The sequence below is a fragment of the Ipomoea triloba genome, chromosome 13 (genome assembly GCF_003576645.1).
Source record: "Ipomoea triloba cultivar NCNSP0323 chromosome 13, ASM357664v1".
NCBI classification, from domain to species: Eukaryota; Viridiplantae; Streptophyta; class Magnoliopsida; order Solanales; family Convolvulaceae; genus Ipomoea; species Ipomoea triloba.
Window position 1 is genome coordinate 22,660,219 of NC_044928.1, and position 21,240 is coordinate 22,681,458.

At 33.5% G+C, this 21,240-nt stretch overlaps 1 protein-coding gene across 1 annotated transcript; it reads right to left on the reverse strand.

Annotated features, from left to right (window-relative positions):
* Positions 1-365: 365 nt before the first annotated feature.
* Positions 366-19,978, reverse strand: LOC116001928 (protein PIR). Its single transcript, XM_031241895.1, has 30 exons — positions 19,925-19,978; positions 19,741-19,813; positions 18,807-18,871; positions 18,510-18,587; positions 17,125-17,244; positions 16,965-17,035; positions 16,368-16,460; positions 15,753-15,822; positions 15,602-15,666; positions 14,773-14,968; positions 14,267-14,418; positions 12,740-12,833; positions 12,368-12,583; positions 11,510-11,721; positions 11,150-11,297; positions 10,033-10,201; positions 9,643-9,719; positions 8,195-8,365; positions 6,752-6,828; positions 6,547-6,649; positions 5,938-6,057; positions 5,667-5,810; positions 5,213-5,362; positions 4,951-5,094; positions 4,571-4,658; positions 3,592-3,722; positions 3,002-3,209; positions 2,295-2,467; positions 1,564-1,770; positions 366-885 (listed from the first exon to the last, which is right to left on the reverse strand). Exons 1-30 carry the CDS (start codon positions 19,976-19,978, stop codon positions 691-693), a joined length of 3,864 nt encoding a protein of 1,287 aa, XP_031097755.1. The 3' UTR covers positions 366-690.
* Positions 19,979-21,240: the final 1,262 nt, after the last annotated feature.

Consider the following 21,240-nt stretch of genomic DNA (forward strand, 5'->3'; position numbering starts at 1 on the left):
ACAATGCAGTCCATGGTATAAGAATTAAACATAACCCTAATATGCTCAATTTTTTGGGCCAATTGCAATCATTTCAATACTTGATAAGATCATGAATAAATGTTCATTTTTAATATATTAAATGTACATTGTGTGAGTTTGCTAAATACTGACGAGTTTCTTACCATCCTCGGGTCGGGTCAATAATATAGTAGATTCTTTGTTTGAGTTAATTCATTCTAATGGGTCCATGTCATGTTACACAGCAAAGAGTTGTTTCAAATATTTTGCAACCTTTCTGGATGATTTTTCTAAATATTTTCTAGCTGTTTAGCCCTTCAACACTTGAAATAGTGCACATAAAGATTGATCCTGAATCAAGAATATAAATATTTAGATGGAATGCCATCCTTCATAAAATTTGAGGTGCATATATCCCACATGAACGAACCTTTTGGTGAGAGTATCAAATTAGTAAACATTCTATTACCACTGGAGACAAAGGCATCAAAGTAAGCACAACACTAATATGTCTTCTATAACAAAATAGGTGAGGTTGCAACAGAAGTTTTGAAAGCCACAGAAACTAATTAATGAGCTGACCCAAAATCAAAGTGTACCAATCCTCAGGCTGTGCCATCTATGGAGAAGTGCAGAAAAACAGAAGATATACACAGGAATATGTAATTTAGAGCAACCAAGCATTCAATCTCAAGCACCTTTTTGAGGCAGAGTTTCAAAAGCAGATACAGTGTTCTCGAATTTGATACGATGCAGTGGTGCACCACTCTGTTTGATAGCACAGGCTTGCTTGTCTTCAAGTGGGCAACGAGCTTTCAACATTGAAAATACATGATTGTTTAATCTCCTTGCTTTCTTCATAGCCTCTAATAAGCTATCCAATCCCTTATATAGTCAAATACAGATTTGTCAGAAAACAACATACTGCTACAACTACAACTTTTTGTTATAATCTAAGGCTGAACATGCTCTGATACCATGTTATAATGACACATGGGCCAAACCACACTAAAAAAACTAAATTATATCAATTAGCTAGTCTAACCCATGGTCTTATGAACCCATATATTCTCTCTTAATCAGTTAATCATACAGTTACAAAAAAGAAAAGAAAAGGAACAAGTGTCAAATAAGTCATTGAACTTATTACTTTTGTGCAATTGGGTTAGTGAACTTAAAATGTATACAATCAAACCATCAAACAAGCAAAATATATGCAATTAGGATATTTTTATGATTTCTTTTAACACAATTTAAGTTGAAAACATTTCAATTTTTTTACCCAACTAGTATGACAGAGGAAATGGCAATTCTTAGTACATCTCATGTAAATAATATGATTGGATTCTATCGGGAAAAATTGGAAAAATGTCCCAATTGCATATATTTTACTTGTTTCATGGTTTAATTGCACACTTTTTAAGTTCAATGATCCAATTGCAATTGCACAAAAGCTATAAGTTTAGTGACCTATTTGATACTTTTTCCAAAAGGAGAGTATATTGGTATCAATTGCAGTACCATATCCATAACAGGACAAACCACCAGAAGGAAAACTTATACCTGAACAAATGGAGGACCTTTTTGCGGTGATATGATTGCAACTGCTTCTACCTCTGCAACATTGAGGACTTGATGTGAAAAATCAAAAAGTTCGAAGTGGAGTTGCTGACCAAGCAAGTAGATTATTGTGCATCCACCCCAGGCAACCGAATCGCCCAACATTTCATGGCTGCTTGATTGCAATAATACGGATTCCTCCAAGTATTCCTGAATTTAGGAACTCCATCAGATATGCCCATCACCACTACAGCTACTAAAAAAAAAGATGGCATATAGCTAAATTTAACACCATCAATCAGTTTTTAGATAAACTTATTTTCAAAGTTCCAGATATGTAATGAGGTGAAATGTTTTGACTTTCACCAGGACCAATTGTCAAACGACTATGACTGCACAAACATTGATTTACTTATGTCATGCATAATATTCATCGGGTCTGAAATAGCAGTGCAATATAGTCTCCAAATCATCCAAAAGAAGCTCTTTATTTCATTATCTTAGAGTTTATCTTCAGTGTTACTAGTATTTTTAAAAGTATAAAATTTGTCGACAAAAGGAGGCACAAAGCTGGTGCTTTACAAATAGAACCTGAAATTGTACTCATTAAACAACCAACACAATAATGAAGCAGCAAATAAGGACACAGGCAAAGAAAGATTTCAAAAACTTTTCAGATTTAAAATGAATATTTTATGAAGAGTAGCAATTGAAATAGAGAAAGTATCTCTTACAATTTGCAGGCCACTAAATATTCGGTAGAAGTCCTTCGAAGTTGTGATATCAATGAATCCTGTCTTTGGGGCTGCACTCCATTTAGTACAGTATTTATCTAAAGCTGCACTGGTGAAAGCAAGGGCATATTCCAGAACACTTCCAGTGTTAATATTTGCCTTATACAAGAGATCTGCATTAACATATATAGATTAAATATATGGGTTATGAACTCGTACTAGCAACTTGTAAGCGGATCAGAAATATGAACCAAACAATTTTTTGAAGCTATCTGAACACAAAATTAGCCATTAAGAAAGATGACCAGGAAAACTTTAAATAGTCTAGGAACTTTATCTTTGGGGGATAGTGTTATTTCTTCTCTTTTGTTTTGTTTTGTTTTTGTTTTTTCTTTTTTCCAACTAATAAATCAGAAATACTCAATTTATTGCCACAGGAAGCAAGCTTATTTTTATCTAAATAGAAAAAGAGGATAAACCAACTCTGCAGTATCAACTGATATATATTCACTAGTCGATCGGTTAAAATATAGTGCTTTGATTTTATTATTTATTATTATCTAATATAGGTTTCCTGCTAGCTTAGTTTCATAGTGTACGAAACCAGTGATGCTTAACCATGAAAGATTTTCATTATACCAGTGCTGGAGTCATTATAAAGAACAATAACGAGTGGTTGGTAGATTTAACAGTAGGTAAATATATACCAGCAGCTTCTGCCTGTTTCGATATCGTGCTGAATGAGGTAGGGCTTAAGCAGCTAGGGGTGGACACAGTTGCAGCTGTTGCTGATTTAAAAAGCATAACCATAGGGCTATCTCCCCCTTCTTGAGATTGCAGTATCTGCCCATCTGTGCCCGGGATTAAGCCTAACCAAGGGGCTGTTTGCATGAAATGACAGGTATCTACTTCTCTCTGCAAAGCACAATATACAAGTTTTAACAAAATATTTAGCTTTCACGAATCTAAGATACTTTATAGAGAAAGAAATTAAGAACATAAATTCAGTTTGAAATGTAGAAGAAAACATTTGAAAAACATTAGAGCAGCTCAAGATTAGAACATCCTCTGATGCTAAACTGATGGTTGGTGTTTTAAATGAAGACAGAGATGGATGTCAGATGAAGAATGCTTAGCATATAAGTTAGGTAATAAAGTTTGAAAGACTGATTAGAAGGAAAATTGGAGAAGCAGCGGCTAAGTATCACTAGACTATTATTTGAAGGAGCTGCTTCCTTCTACCCATCCTAAGGATTACTCCATACTATAGAGAAAGCAAGGAAATTGGTAAACTAACCAACACAATATCGAGAAGTCCCATCCAGTACAGGACGCTCCCAATCTCTTTGATTCCACAAAGAATCTCAGCTTTGAGTTCAGATTTTGACTGCCAGCAGTTGAGTAGATCCTTAACAATCCTCATACAACCTAAAATCATACAAGAAAGTACTTAACACTGTAAATAACAACATAGATACCACTAGGCTGCAAACAAGTGTAGAAGACCAATAAATTATAGTAATGAGCTTTAATTTAGAGTAACTAAAAGCTTAGGCAAAACATTTAATCATCCATTCCTCAAAAAGAAAGGAATCAAATAATGCCTTAAGATGAACATCATCAATCAAAGTTTATGTGGTGAAATCAAACTTTTCCAAAACTGCAGCTCTGTCCAGCAATTAACTCATACATACCAAATAAAACCTAACAAGATGGAAAGATGAAATCTAAATGCAACAAAGTTACTGCTTGTGAGCATAACCCTTTAATTAAGAATGTCAAGTTATAATTCTCATTTAAATGAAGAAAAAATGAATTGTTACTGCTTTCCACAGCTTGGTTATATGACCACTTCATTCAAATATAGTTAAAGTATATGTTTGCTTGACGTTTCTATAAGATTTTCTTGGTTCCTATACTATTATATATTTGGGCTTTGGTTCAAGAAAAACAATCAGATAGAAAAGATCCAGCCTTAGCTAGCATTTAGAACACTGACAAACAGTGAAGTTACATTTGATAATTACAGATGAAGTTTTCAGACAATGGAGGGCTACATGTTAATGAGATGCCAAAATCATTGCTTCTGCTGTCCTGCATGAATACAGGGAAGTGGCGAAGCTTGAAGCTTCAAATAGAGTTAACTGTCCCCTTTATGCCACAAATAATGATTTTCACAGTTAACTATACAAAAAGGCAGTGGATGTGACAAACTTATACAGTAATTGCAGTATAGAATACTAAACAGCAAGTGCCAATAGTTGCCTGCTATATACCTGCCACACCTCCATCGAAAGGAAGCAATCCAATAGACTTCGGCAAAGCTTCTTGTAAGCCAATAATCATTGGCTCAATTGTAGTTATCTAAATCAAATGTGTAAAATATTAGTATCTAATTAGTAGTTATTTCCAATAACTCATAACTTAGCTACATGATGCAGTTAAAGACTATGACTTGATCCACAAACTACTAGGATGAGCACATCAAGGAGTCCATGATAAGCAAATAAAAGAGCTGAACAAAATGTGATGTTTTTTATCTCGTTAAAGTAGATACTTTAATATCATTAGAGGTACTAGCTTTGCCATAAATTATAGCCAGAGTACGATTTCCAAGACAAAATGAGCAAAAATGCATTTAAACTCCATTTCTTACCTTATTTGACACGTGATCCAAGAGGGCTCTGATAAGCCAGGGCAATGATCTAGACCCCAAAAGCTTCACAATGGAATACATGTGAGGGATTCCAAAAAATCCACAATACAATCGAGCAAAGCTCTGGTAAGCAGAGTTTAGATCCTAGGACAAGAATTGAGACAAGATTGACAAACTTAATGATGAGAACAACGAGAGCATGGAAAATACATGAATTCGCACTCAAATCAAGCCATTCATAAAAAGTTTGGTAACTTCTTACTGGGTTACCACAATAGAAGTTTGGCTTTGCATATGGAACAGAAGGTTTCTGCACAGGAGCAGAAGGAACTCTTGATGATCTAACAAAACGCTGAGTCGTATTGCAGAGTATAAAGTTTGGCAAAAAGTCATTTTGCATCTCTGTCCAAATCTAGCAAACACAATAAAAATCACAATAAGCAATCTTTGTAACATTATTGCTATAGTGTAATCTTAATTAGTGGCTTTCCATGTCAAACAATTGCGCAAAACATATTAATAACAAAATCCCTACATTAAAAGAGGATAAAGAAATGCTGAATAGTAACACATTGCCCTTTAGAAAAGATAAGAAACTTAAACAAATGTGATGGTCAACAGACAACTATTTAATGAGTAGGAAAAAAGAATGTTCTGTCAATCATGCTTCAGGGTGTAATCCAAAGGATATTGAGTACTTGAGGTTACTGACAAACCTGAGAAGCAAGCCGGCTAGAATATGAAACGAGAGATATATTCTCCTGCATTTCATTTATCATAAGATTGAAAGAATCTAGTGCAAGGTCTTTGGACAACAATTCATGAGCATATTGCAAGATGTCAAGAAGCTTTTCCAGTTCCTGAAAGTAAAATGGCACAAAGAATAAGAAACAAATAAATTTTGCTCCTTATTAAAAGAAGTCCTTATTGACAGAGTCCAACAAATCCTGCATGGGAAAAAATAAAAATCAAAGTATTGTTAATTACCACAATGGCACACATATCTTGAGATTCAAAACGATCGAACAAAAACTCAATGTTGTCTCGAAACACTTTGTTCATCCTCTCAGCAATCAAACTCCTCAAGTTGATGGTCCTTCCCAAAAGCTATGCATCAGAAGGAAATCATGTTGGCTGAGTAAACATACCACAGATGTAGAAAATGAAGGTGAAGTAGAAACAATATTTTACTACTCCATGAGAAAGCAAGGCACTGTCTCCCCCTCACTCTCTCTATACACACACAGACACACACACAGAAGAAACCTAAAGAGCTACCTAGGGAGCTACAAGGTCACACCTACATTTTGCACCAGCTAATACTAAGAGTGGATATTTTTAAGAAGAAAAAATTTAGTCGTAAAGCAGGTCTCACTAGGTAGATGTTATCACAACATATTTTCTTACAATGAACATCAAAGACTAGACTGAGAAATGAGAATAAATTGCCAACACATAAACTTGATAATTTTGGCAACTTGAAAGATGTTACTAGACTTTAAATTGTACATATGCACACTATGGATGGATATTATAAAGTCAAAAGTGAGACAACTTTCAGAATATGTAACAAAGAGCATAAATATGTATCCTCACCTTCACTCTAGTGATCTTTAATAGAGAATTGAACTTCATTGGCTGGAAAGAAAATTTTTCTCCAGCATCTATGGCAAAAAGGAATGTTGGATCAAGTAGCTCACTGCACCAATGGAATGACAAATATAATTAAGATACTTCATTGGTAAAATCATAGTAAGTTATACTAAAAATTATAAAGCTAAAAGAACCTGAAACTGCATACCTAGCAGCCCAACTTTTATAATATGTGAAAATAGTGTCGCACAACTTCGAGACAAATATATCAAAACAATTGTCCACCTAAAAGAGAACACAAATGGAGTTATTGTTAGAACACCTTTATAGCATGTTTGGTTCATGGAATAGGTTATAACATCCTACAACATCCTACAAATAGACTTATTCCATTTTTCGGGAGAATAGCCATTCCCAAGAGATCCCCTAGTATATGTAGATAAAAATTTATAAATAAATACACATTTTCGTTATTATCTAAGTTGTCCTTAATTAATAGCTTAGTAGTAGTAGTAGTAGTAGTACGATTTACGAGTCTACCTACCTAAATCCCTAAGACTGCCAAATCTATAGAACTTCCATATATTAAATATATTCCATAACACTCACCAAACACTAGAATACAAATCCCGAAGCCTATTCCTTCAACAAACCAAACAATGGAATAGAACTCTATTCTATTTCTTGTCTATTCCATTCTCTTGGAATAGCATTTCTATTCCCCCAAAATCCATTCTTGAACCACACATGTTATTTGGGGAGAAGCCACCCCTCCAACAACTATAAAGAAATGTGATCCTTCAAGATAAATACATCAAAACAGTTGTCCACCGAAAAGAGAACAAAAATGGAATTGCTGTTAGAACTCTTTCATTGGAGAGAAAGCTTCCCCCTCCAATCACTATACAGAAATATCATTCTGGGAAAGATAATTTTACATAGAAAAGATCAATAGAACTTTGTTTAAAGAATGGTTGAAATATGACCTAGATTAGAAACAGTATGCTCCAAAAAGCATAGAACTCAAAACAAGTCTTACCAGCACCAGAAAGGAGACATTAGCCTTGAATATTAGGCTGGCAGACATTCATAGATAACAATGATCTTCGATAAGGACAAATTAAAACTGCCTAACAGTGTACATATAAATTACAAGATAGCAGTAGAGAAGCATCCACATAGGAGTAGTTCTCAGACAGATTTCGACCTATGAACACTTCCCTCAAGAAGCTCTGTTTACCTTTCTTCTATCTCAAGTGATTTGAGTTGTGTTTTCTTCTTTCTCATTTTCCATTTATCTTATATGGGGAGTGGAGAGAATTTCTCATGTAACCTGATCTAGTTATACAAATAAATTGAACATAAAAGAGTGGAACTTTGCAGTCTGAACTTGCCCCTATAGTCAACTAGAGCAACAAATGGGTCAGACACTAGCAAAAAGATAGAAGTAGAAGTAAAAGAAGTGGTGAATGGAGGTCCGACACAAATAATACAATAAGGTAGTGTTTCCTAAAATAAGACATCTAAGAATCCACACAAAGTGCAGAACTTAGCCCTTGCAGAGCATTTAATGTATTCCTTTGTTTGTTTCTGGTGCTACACAATCATAAATCCCTACACCCTATGTCAAAATGCTTCAATGTTTTATTACCTCAGCTTCGATTTCATCATAGAGGAAGCGTTGCTTGAGGACCACTAATGCTTGCTGAGCAGCATCATTATAGATGTCAAATGGCATCAAAATACTCTCAAGAAGACCTGCATTTTGTGACTCGATGACATAATCCACCAGCATCCATGGAAGGGAACATTCAATAGGAAACTGCAAATGAAATACAAATATATTCGCATGAAAACATAGGAAATGGTTCATAAGAGAAAAGTATGGAAATGGATATTGAAAACTGTGGACTGAAAGTTCACAAATTATAATACCTTTTTTTTTTGTAGCAATTTTACCCAATACCGAATTTGTGGCAAAACTGATCCAAGCCAACTTCCTAATATATGTTGTTTTTTACTATTATCTTCTAAAAATCTTTCAATAATCAATCAATTTCTAGAGAACTCCAAAATGACACCCCCACTACATTAGTCTCATGGATGTTGTAAACTGAGTTACAAGAAAACAAAGAGTAGGTAGTATGGTACAACCAATGAAAAACTTTCACAAATTTTCAAAAAATCTGAAAGCTTAATTATTCATAAACATAGTAGTTAGGTACTAATTATACATGTACCTTGGATATCAATAATTTTATACGGAGTACATCATACATGCACACATCAAAATTTAAGAATTTGATTAGTTAATTTTATATTAGAATTAGGATTTAAAAATATAATTGTTAGAATACAGAGTCATGTCCTATATGAATAGTAATGTCTTTACATTTTAGGTTCCTTGTATAGATACTTGTTATGTGCTCCCGTCATGGGCATGAAAAAATAAGGAAAAAGGAAGAAAGAATAATAGTTGGAAAAGGAAAAGAAAAAAACATTGGGTTTGCTTGAGACCCAAAACTCCCTTAGATCCTTTTTGGGATTGAATTTCTGCTTGTTCTATTATTCCAAATAACACTTCCTTTTATAGGGTTGATTACAAAGGTTCCTAAACTAAGAATAATTATTTGGTAGTTTCTAAATAATTAATCTACCTAAACTAATTTGAAGACTAAGAGTAATAAGTTAAATAACTATTTAGTAATTTCTAAATAATTATTTAGTAGCTTCTTAGTATCTAAACTATGTAAAAATAGTAATAAAATAAGACTTCCTCATCATGTATCAATACTCTGTTGTACCAATCATTTGAATCCATCAAATTCAAGTATCTTTCTTTGCATGCCTTTCTGTTCACCACAACACTCACTTCCATATTCATGCATCAAAGCATCAAATATGCAGAAATATGTCAAAGCTTTGTATTTTAGTGCTAGGTTTTGTAACCTTATTTTGAGAACTTCTGATGAAATTTTGAAAAAATTAAAAAAGGAAAACAGAAAATTGACAAAACCTAGAAAGTACCATGCATATTGATTCACAGTTAACCACTCTCAAAACAGCTTAGTGGGCATATATTCAAAGATCTATATATACCTGAATAACACGGGACGATTCCAAATAAAATTCCCGGAACCATAAGAAACCAAGATCTGTAATAGCTCCAAGCGTCACTGCAAAAATTAATTTCATAATGAATTTTGTTTAGAGGAAAAACAAAAAGTGTATTTTCATTATTTATTACAAGGGGAGTCAACAAATTTATAAATAGTTATGTGAAAGATAACTAACAAGAAAAAAAAAAAAAGGAAAATAATCATAAAGAGAACTTCAAAAATAAAAAAAATAAAAAATATATCATTGAAGGAATTTAGAGAACATAGATACAAATGAAGAGGTGTAACTATATGCAAAATTTTAAGCCCAAGATCATCATTAACAGAATAACAGTAATGAGAAGAAAAGAAGGAACAGTATCTGATGAACCTGTGTAGTCCAGTACATGAAGGAAAAAGCCAAGCTTGTAAAAGAATGTCTCTAACTGTTTCAAGTCATTGACAGGAATCTCTGAACCACTGTTTCCAAAAAGACCACCTGGCTTCCGCATATTTCCTCCTGAAACCACCTCATATATGAGGAATTGCAGACAGTGTACCTGCAAGAGAGTAGAACATTCAAGTACAAATGTAAAATGAACAATGCAGACTATCTTGAGCTAAGGTAATTGATCCAATAATTAAAACAACCACAACTGTGCACCTAAGCAAAATATGAGGATGCAAAAAGTGTACCTGCAAGAGAGTAGAACATTCTAGTATATATTGTGCATCTTTCCGTTGTTTTCAACAGTGCATAATGGTACACAGGTTCACATTTGAAACTATATATATATATATATATATATATATATGTATGTGGCTTAGTTGGAAAGAATATTAGATTATTAGCTATTTAATTATAAGGTTAAATGTTAGAAATATACAAAAAAATTTATAAATTAAATTAAAAAAATAAATTTCAGGCCAACCCATGTGTATTGGCCAGGCCAATCCTGGCCCCTCTAAGGAGTCCTAGGCCCAGGGCTGGACCGGCTCAAGCTCAAGATGTGGCCACCTCTACGTGCCAGCAGCACCAATGGTGGTTCGACTCTTCTTCAGACATTACCCCACTATTCCAACCTCAACCCAGTACCTCACACTCACTCACAAGCTCTAATACTTACAAGCTCCAACTTGAACCGGTGCAACATAAGTTGGTTTACCTCATTGTAGTTTTTTGCTGGCTAGGGTCACAAGATAGGGATTACCCAGTGCACACCCTCGGGTAGTGGCTGCTAGTTACTCTCGTCACCCCAAAAAAAAAAATCTCTATAGGAAAGACACGAAAATATTGCAAAATCATCTGTATAAAGCCCACCTATCCCTTTGCAAAGGGTACTCCCCCAAATTATCAGTTGGTTTAGTGATGCCAAAAGCACCAGATTTACCCCTAAAAGATGCCTACAAGAGATGTTTTATCACATCAAAGAATCCAATCATAGATGTATAAGAGAAATATGGGGTTTTATGTAATAATAGTAAAACAGGGATTTAGTGAGTGAAACCTGTGCGGCAGTTGGTGCTACTGGCCTTGGATAGAAGAAGTTCCCTCTGCTTTCTTCACCAGCATGCTGGAATGAGTGAACATCAGACTCAGGCCTGCTAGTATTTGCCATCCAATCTGCTGAAAGTGTCCTCATGTCAGAAAGAATCCTGAAAACATAAATATTGAAAAAACATACACAACGGTCAGAAAGTTCAAAAAAAAAAAAATAATAATAATAATAATAATAATAATAATAATAATCAATATCTTCAAAGCCAGGCACAACTGCACAACTTTCTAATCAGCATCTCTGGGCAACAGTGTATAACCAACCATTGCTATTATGCAGAAATGATGCAAAATCTCCCAAATTCAGCACCTGGAAAGATCCTTCTTTTTTCGGAAGGTAGTTCTCAACATTGTGGCCAAAGTATTTTGGACAAAATCTTGAACCTCTGCGTGTATAGTCTCCCATAAGGCATCAACAACTAATGTGTCAGCCTTCTGCATCATTGATCCAATACTTTTGATGTAGCTTACAAGTTCAGTCAGAGCTTTCCTTTCCTCAGCACTATAATTATATCGAACCACCTAAGGCATTCAACAAACTTATAATACTGTTCATAAAATCAAGTAAAAGCATTCATAAAAAGTTGGAGGAAACAACAGCGGTAATGACGGTGATGTTGTAACTAGAGAAACTAGGTCATAGAAGATCACCGCTCCCCCAAAGGCTGGTAGTGAAAAACAGAATAATTATTTCAAATGGCTGAAAAAAGGAGACTCCCAATGAATGAAACAATATTAAATAAGTTATCAAGTCAAGAGAGCATCTTCACTGGATAAATGGTGGAGATTGGTAAACGAAGAACTATTAAATTGCACTTTGTATCCCACAAAGCAGAGACCTAGGAATGCAATTTGAGTCAGATATTTTATAAAAATAAAAATAAATAAATAAATAAAGTGGGTACAGAGATTGTGTGGATTGGGGAATGGAAACATAACAGAACCATAAGTTATCCTTCTCTGGATCCCAAAATAAAAACATTTTCCTTTCCTTCCCTTTGTGAACATTCATAAGAAAAACCTATAAACTTGGAGTTTGGGAGTTGAAGCTGTGGAAGAAGAGCATATTGTAGGATTTTAGGGAGGTGGGTACACTACATGTTTAGCCAATACTGTCTCGCTGCAGTTCCAAATTTAACTAGGAATAATATTAAATATAAAATTAAACCTTTTCATAGTCAGAAAATGATCCAGCTGGTTCATGCAACTCTGTTGGAACAGGATCCTTGCATGGGCGTGAAAATTTCCAAGCAGATTGTTCCCAAATACGTGCAGTCCATCTGCTTAACAACTGCAAACCTTCAACAACCATGTCATACATGTTTCCTTTGACCTCCTTCACCCATTCAATATCAGCACCTTCTATTGATTTCAGCAGGACAAGCTACACAAGGAGAATATAAACTTCTTTTAATACCACATACTTTGAGAGAATTTATTTTAATCTTTTTAATTTTACAATGCTAAAAGTTCTAATTTATTGATATATGTTACACATATACAAACAGCGAGGCATACTAAGAAACATAGAAAAGAGCACCTGATTCATGGCTGAAGCAAAGCGTATAGTGAAGTCATCATGCTCTGCACGGATTGCCACAATATGATTGACAATCAAATACTGACGCTGATAAGTGGACTATGTCAAGGGATTGCTTCAGGTAATTCACTAGAAAACTTTTCATGGAAGAGTAGAGGGCAAGCGTATCTTGCTGATTATGAACAATCAAAAAAACTGAAATGAAACTGCAAAGAAACATCTTGTGCGATCTACATGTTTCAGTGGCAGTATGTTTATTGGCAATTAATAAGCCTTGCTGACCAAAATGAAAACAATAAATACTTTGTGTATATTATATAATTTTCACGCACTGCATTTAAGAGCTCCTATTGCTAGAGAACATGAAAAGCTTTCTTCTAAGAGGCCATAGAGTTCTAGTGCTTTTGTACTGAAATAAGCACCCACCAAAATTCATAAGAACATACTATTTTGTCATCAGAATTATCAATATGCTTTTAGACTAAGTAATATGCAAAATATATAATTCCATAATAAGATGAATCCTATCTACCAAAAATAATACGAAGTAATAAATGGATCCTTCCTACTACTCTCTAGTTATTGAGCACCATCTTTTAATAATTTATCATTGACCCATGTTGGCAGCTTCTTTTAATTCTGGGAACTGTGTGCTGATTCCTTGTGTTTAGGGATTTGATGTGTGCTGTTACCATACTCCCTGATTTAGGGATTTGATTTTAGGCCATTCTTGGTTAGGAGCCTATTCCCCAATTCCCTGATTTCATTCTCTGATTTATTTTCTAGCTTAGGCTGTTTAGCTAACACAGCTGTATATATATATATATATATATATATAGCCACGTGTAAAAAATCAGGAAAATAGAAAATACATATTTTTCAGCAAACCAAATTATTAACCTGATAAATATAAAATCATATCACAAGGACCCATGTCAGTAGTCCCCACACTATTGTCAAGCCATAAATTAGGAGGCAACCACCATTTATATGAGTTTCTCTTCTTTTCCTTGATAAGTAGGAGACTAGGAGCATATCATTGAAAGGCACCCAAGGGCTTCTTCCTAATATGTCCTATACTACTAAGGAAAGAATAAGTTGTGCCTAACAGTGAGGATTTGGCCACACCTCATACTATTAAATGGATCATGTTTTATAACATCGTGACTTATGGGGGATTACAAGGCTTCTCAAATTTCTTAAAAAAATTTAAGTTGCATAGATTTAACTTTACTATCGAAATTAATTCAGACCATATGGATAAAATGAGTTCTTTGAGAAGAAGAATGTGGAACAGTAATGAACACTATAATTAAAGAAAAAAATTAGCCAAGGGTTTTCTATTAAACAGGAATCATGATTTCATGCAAAGGAAAGCCCTTTCGAAATTACATCAGTAATACTTCTGGTATATATATGTATGTGTGTGTGTGTGTGTGTGTGTGACACGAAAGAATATTCCAAAGTTGATAATGGCATTTAAAACAGCAGAACCAAAATCAAGAATAAAAGCAATGAAAAGGATATTCTTGTGCCTCACGAGGAGGCAACTCATGAGTTGAAGGGAGAGTGAGAAGACGAGTTTGGGCAGAGAACTTTGGGAAGTATGTTGACAACTCCTTTAAAATTGCTGCTGGTGACAGATGCAAATCTGGGAAAGCAGGAATGACGGGATCATTCTGCATACAAGATAAAGTTAACAAGGATCATTTTTTTTTTACAGCTTTTAATTACAAGATAAAGTTACAAAGGTACATACTTAAAACTTTCCAAATATGAACATCAAAATTCCATTAAAATAAAAACAATAGAAGAACACATAGCACAACTATAGACGTACGGTTTCAAAAAAAAAACTATAGACGTACAACATGCAGTTGACGTGTATTCTTGAACTCAGTAACACCATTATTTTTGCAGTTGAAGTGTACTCATGAACTCAGTAACACCGATATTTCTTGCAGTTGGAATGTATTCTTGAACTGAGTGGCACCATTATTTTTTTTTAATTGATAATAGAACCGAGTACATACCTTAAATATATTTATCAATCTGTTGATTTTCACTCTTTTGTACAATGATTCGCTGTCTTTTTCTGATGATGCTGCTAAGACAACTAGCACTGGCAAAACACGAAGTAGAACGTGCCTTTCCGGAAACAAAAGGGCAAAATTCAATTCCAATGACTCAACTATGAAAACAATGAGAATTTGAAGAATGTCTTCAACACTGTAGCAAATCAAGGAGCTCAAAGAGGAAATGAATAGATTGGAAAATAGACAATATTTGAGAAAGATATTTAAATAACTAAAAATGTCTTATTTCAAGCATAGGAATGAGCATGGTGTATTATGTAAATAATTTCTTTCACTACTAAAATATAATATGGCAGTATAGATAAAGATGAACAGTAGTTTACAATAAACTTTAGTTCACGAATAAAAAATAATAAAACTTTTTTATGCAGCTGATTGCGTCATCTTCAGTAATTACAAAATAGGTAATACTTCAGTCTATTCAATTAGTTAATGCATGTACAAGCAAAACAATATCAAACATGTTATAACAGATACCAATATTATCATTTTATAATAACACTCCAGGTTTTTATTATTGTATTCAGAAACCATCCTAGAGAAGTACACTCGTTCATGGGTACTTGGTATGTAGGAACTAACAGCACTACTAGTTTACAACCAACAGTTTATTATTCTTCCGGTAATAACAAGTCAAATTTTATTGAGGAAGCATCCCAGGTAATGCAACCAAAAATGCCCACCCTTCTGCAACAGAATTTACACTTATTCCCAATTGTCATTAAAACTTTGACTAAGGTTAAACGAAGAACTACATTAAGGATACTTGTTTACACGGAACATCTCAACATGCAAGTTCAACAGAATTGTCCATCTTGTGCTCAAAAAGATCTGCAAGTATATCCAATATTAATGGTCAGTGTATAAAATCTAATCGCTAGACAAGTACACCACAAACAGGAAAAGAGGATACAAACTTGTAAATCATCCAACTCTTCCCTCATTGAATCAGTATCTTGCCACTGCACGCTGACTTGAGTAAATGTCCTGAAAAGATGGATATAATCAAGAAGCAAATGGGTGTAACAATAAAAGCATCAAGGCATTATCACTTGGAAGGTACTGTGCATTAAATGCATTCCAAGAGAAAGTAGATGGTCTGTTAAAGCTAAAATGAGAAAGAAACATTTGCATGAGGTTGAGCTCCAACCTAATTGTGGTATGCTGTTCATGAGAGTGCTCAACGCACTTGGAGGGAATTCACATCTCAACGTGACTGGGACCTAAATTACTGTTTTTTATTGAGCTGGTCATCTGGAGATTATTCTAGATCTTTCCATTTCACCCCAGGCCTTTTAAGGTGGAACCTCTAATTTTCCTTTGTAATGATTTCCTTTATGCATATAAGAAACATAGAGCTTTTTAAATAATTCATTAGAAGGCCAAGTTTTACCACAAACCCAAAAAAAGAAAAACCTTGTCCCCACCCACCCCCCAAAATATTACAAATGCAGAGAGGAAAGCATATTAAAATAACTACTATGCCACTATGACTGAAGAATGAAGATTAAATAATAAATGGATAATCTTACCTCTTATACCAAGAAAAGTCATTGGGTATGCTAGCTTTCGCATTTTTTAGATGATCAAGTTGGATAAGAATATCAAGTAATTTCAACATGGACCTGTAAGTAATTCAGAATCATTTTCACATCACCAATTTAGAAGCTGACAGAAAAAGACTGGGCAATTGCCAAATAGAGTAAATCTACAGAACACACTCATATAATTTTAGTTTATAACTACTGATAAAATTCTATGGAAGATAGGTAATTATGAAATTTTATAACATGTTGTGAAGATCCTTTCCATATCTTCTTTTATACATATACAAACTTATGGATAAGAAGGAGAGACATCAAAATCTATAGGAGAAGTCCTTCTGAATAGCATCTAAATTATAAAACTAAAATGTCATCTTAACAAAGATCTCCAATAGGAGATCAGAAAATGCCACAGTCAAAGCCAGGAAAACCACTCCCCAATACTTGAGATGCCCAAAATCCAACTTATTGAATCATCTAGATCAATTTTAGCACATTGATATGGCTATCCAAATACAGTTTTCACTTTTCAGATGTGGTTACTAGATAGGGGAAACTAAGCAAAGACTAGAAGGGAATAAGCACCATAAATGCGTTATAGTGGGCCCATTTATTCGTCTTTCAGGCCTTGAAAAACGCTGCATATCAGCTGCCAACTGCAATAAATAGGTCAAGCACAATATCTGAGATAACTCCAACAATAGTTTAACTTTTAGTTGAGATAAACAGAAACAAGAGTTCACACCTTAGACGCTGCTGATGCCTGCCATCGCTGAATTTCACGCAGACGGCTCATTTCCAAATCCAAAACTTGATAAGTTTCTAGATATAAGTCAGCCTGACTTTGCTTCATAGAATCTGGTAGCTGCAACAGACCCAAACAAGTTCATTGTAAAAGTTAAAGTCCAAAAAAATAAGGTGCTAAAATGAAAAAATGGGAGCAGATAACAAAGGAACTAATAAAATCAAGCTTATAATTTGAAGTAAGCTATTTCAGTAACTCACACCAGCATCTTTCAAGCCCCAAGCAATTAAATTAATCATGAGATTTATGGGGACATTACCAAGTTGCTAAAATAAAAAGGCAGATCAGTACTTAATTGCTTGAATGACTATATCTTATTACTTGTTAAGAAAAAGTGCTAAGGACTCCTCCATATCATGAAAACTTTAGCAGAATAGCAGATTCTGTTCAACAGAATCTACCTTCCACTTTTCCATTTTGTATATACAATGAACTGTTTTTTAAAACCATCCATTTATCTTTCACAACTAACAAAAGAAAGAGTCTGCTCAAAATTGGAACAAGATTAAGAGAAGCAAGATTACATGGATGAGCATTATAGATACTGACTAAACATTTTAACCAATATACACAGCACAAACAGGAAGCTATGGGAACAAAAATACTAGACATTGATGAAAGTCTATGAAAACCAATCTAGACAAATGCATGCGCTGACCCTCATGTGTTCTAAAATTCTGCCTGTCAATGTTTCAGTGAGTATGACAGCATAATTATATGAGCAATAGAAGACATGTCTGTATCAAACAGTTAGGAACTTAATGACGAGTTGATTTTATATTTAGTCAGGAAGCAAATTAATATGTTAACACAGACAGGTCTTCTTTTGTAATGTAATTGGGTTGCATCCTTTGATGTTTAGAATATAAATAATTATAAAAAATAAAAAATAAAAAAAAAATAGTGGCATCCAGAATATGTCAAAGAACTTGAAATAAATTCAAAATTGTAGGTAAGCCACTGAACCAAATATCTTCATTTGCTCTATCCATATCAGTAAAGAGAGCATAATGTGAAAATAGAAGTAAAATTGCATGCATATTCCTTCTTTTCATAAACATCCTTAGTATTTCCTTCTAGACATCCACAACATTTATCACCGAATTTCACCAGCTATTCTTTTGCATTATAGTCTTTAAGCATTTCAATCATAGCACATACACCACCAAAAAGCATCATGCCAAATTGATACAAATACAAATATGAATTTCATTTACATATGCTGCCATCATTTTATTGAGAACCATTTAATGAAAAATGAGTACATCCACATTACTTTCATAAAATCCTATGTGAAATTGACAAAATGAGGCCTTGTAACTAACCTGAGGAAGAGCTTTTACACAACTCCGATATGTATAGAGCACAGATGTGATTTCCTTTCCTTCTTGAATAAGTGCATCCTACATGTAATTCAAACACTAGTAGTGGCAACAAACTGAAACTGTAATAAAAATAAATAAATATACACACACACACACACACTCCCCCCCCCCCCCCAGAAAAAAAAAAACCACTGAATGAAATCTACATAGAAAGAAAAACAGAACTTTAGAATGCAAATACATAGATAGGTACAATTACAATATCAATGTACATCAAGAGAAGAAAGAAACACATACCAGCTGATTAATAGCTTTAGTGTCTTCAGACAGAGACAGCCGATATGCAGACACATCGCTATACTCTACATAAGATATTGCGAAAATATCAAATGAAGTTAAAATTGACACTCACAATTAACTATGAAAAAAATGAAGAAATAAGGGGAAAATGCCTTTTTAGTCTCTCAATTGTTCCTTGCTAGTTGTTTTAGTCCTTAACTTTTTATCGTTGCAATATACTAACCTTACTCTTCAAAAAAGTTGCAGTTTTAACCCATGAATGAACAAAAAACTATTAAACTCTATTAAAATTTTACTCATGGGTATTTTAAAATTTTATTATCTTTATTCTTTATAACTTTTCAATTTTGATATTTCATCTGCAAAATAGAAAATTGACAACCCTCTTTCCTAAATTTTTCCTCTTCAATTGCAGTACATCATCCTTATTTTCCTTACACGAACTGAATAAATCAAGTTTTTTATTTTACAAATAAAACATCGAGATTAAAGAAAATTATAATTAAAGAAAAAATGTTAAAACGTAGTTAAATGCCTATTTACTAAGCAAACTTTTAATAGAGTTTAATAGTTTTGTTGCTTTAAATTTCAACTTTGAAAAGTTAGAGGAGTATATTGCAACGGTAAAAAGGTAGGGACTAAAACAAACAATTGAGGGACTAAAAATGCATTTTTCCCAATAAATAATATTCAAAAGTTACAATTATGTTTAACTTTTTTTTTTTTAAACAAAACAAAACAAAACTGACATAAAATTTGATCGTTACAAATGCCAAGAAAAAGAAAAACCGCTCCATACAAGAAAAGAAAGAAAATCAGATTAATACTGAAATGCAAGTATTTCAAATCTGGGTATTTTATTTTAAAAATATATACTCCGTATATAATAATCACAGAAGAGGAAAATGGCAAAAACACTAATGATACGCACCAATTGGGCTACTGGTAGCGCCTCCTTCAACTGAAACCCAAAACCCTGGTCCTTGAACCTCTGGTTGATCATCCTAGCCAACAATTGAGCAAAAAAACCAAAGTGATAAACTGTGGGGAAGAAGAAATAAAGTAAAAGAGAAAATTTGAAATCAAAATTTTCATAATAAATAACATCCAATCACCTCTAATGAGAATGTGGAGAGAGCAGCAATGGCTTCTTCAATGGGGACTGCCATTGTAATTGTAATTTTGCTTCAGTTCCTCGATCTCTGAGAAAAACCAACTATTTTCTTTAGTATTTTCCGGATCACGAGAAGAAATTATAGCATTTCCTTAGTGTGGGCTGAAATTCAAGACGTTTATGGAGCTAGGCAGCTAGCTGCGTTGAAATGCGAAGGAAGGAGAGTATTCCGCTCTCGGCTCAGTCGGTTGTGTGTCGGGAAGACGAAATGCGGGACAGTTGAAGCCCGTTCAGCCAACGGCGTGTTTGGACTCCCTTCATCTTCCGGACGAAGAATATTTTAATTGGTTTTATTCTTATGTTTTGTAGATCTTATTTTAGATGTTATAGCTTATTTTAAGTCATAAATAAATTGTTAGGTCTAGTAACACCCAATAGCACCTCTACTTGAGAGGGGTGAGTTTGTCACTAAGACTCGATCTCACCTCATTCTATATAACAATGTAATCGAGTATCACTAGACTACAAGAGGAAAACAGATAAATTAAATCCATATGTTATAACTTCATTGCACAACTCTTTTATTATTCTCTTATAGCATTAGTAAGTCTATAATAAACATCTCACTTTCATTATTTTTTTTTTGAAGTTAGATTTTAGTAATTTATCAATAGTACTCAAAATCGCATTAGAGACTTAATTTATTTTAAAATAAAAAGTTGTTATGACATTATTTTTTACTTCCAATTATAACTATTTGCAACAATACGTGTATATATTAATACTTTTATCACAAGGTGAAAATACTCAATTTGATAATATTGGAAATAATTAATTTTATTTTATATTAATTAATTTTCATATTTATAAATTATATTAATTATTTACTTATTCTAGTTTTCATATTGAACATTAGTCTAATTGAGCGCATATTATAACTAGTCAATTTGATAAGTGTCCTAGGACTCTTTACTTTTTTGAGAATACATTTATTATGCATGAATAAGCTTAACTCGCTAGTTCAATATGTAGTATTTAGAATAAAAGAATTCATTGACTATTTAGGAGTAACTATTTTGATGCCAATTTTTCAATGAGATTCACTTTTGATTTAGATTTGGTCAAAATATACTCAAGTTCTCCTATTATAGAGGTTTAATTCAATATATTATACACATGAAATAGATACTAGGTAGATGAGAAATTGACTCTTAAAGTGAACTTATTTGAATTTGGAAAAACAAAATGAGCTTATGAAAGCTTTTAAGTAACATTTGTCTAATATTGAAAAAAGTATATAAATTTATATTAGTATAT

Bases quoted from the DNA above. Each gene is read 5' to 3' on its own strand.
- LOC116001928 (XM_031241895.1), bottom strand. From the start codon at position 19,978: ATGGCAGTCCCCATTGAAGAAGCCATTGCTGCTCTCTCCACATTCTCA. The intron at 18,588-18,806 runs GTATGTGTTTCT...AATTACATGTAG, and splicing joins CTAAAGCTATTAATCAGCTG to GATGCACTTATTCAAGAAGG. The intron at 3,723-4,570 runs GTATATAGCAGG...GTATGATTTTAG, and splicing joins TTTCGATGGAGGTGTGGCAG to GTTGTATGAGGATTGTTAAG.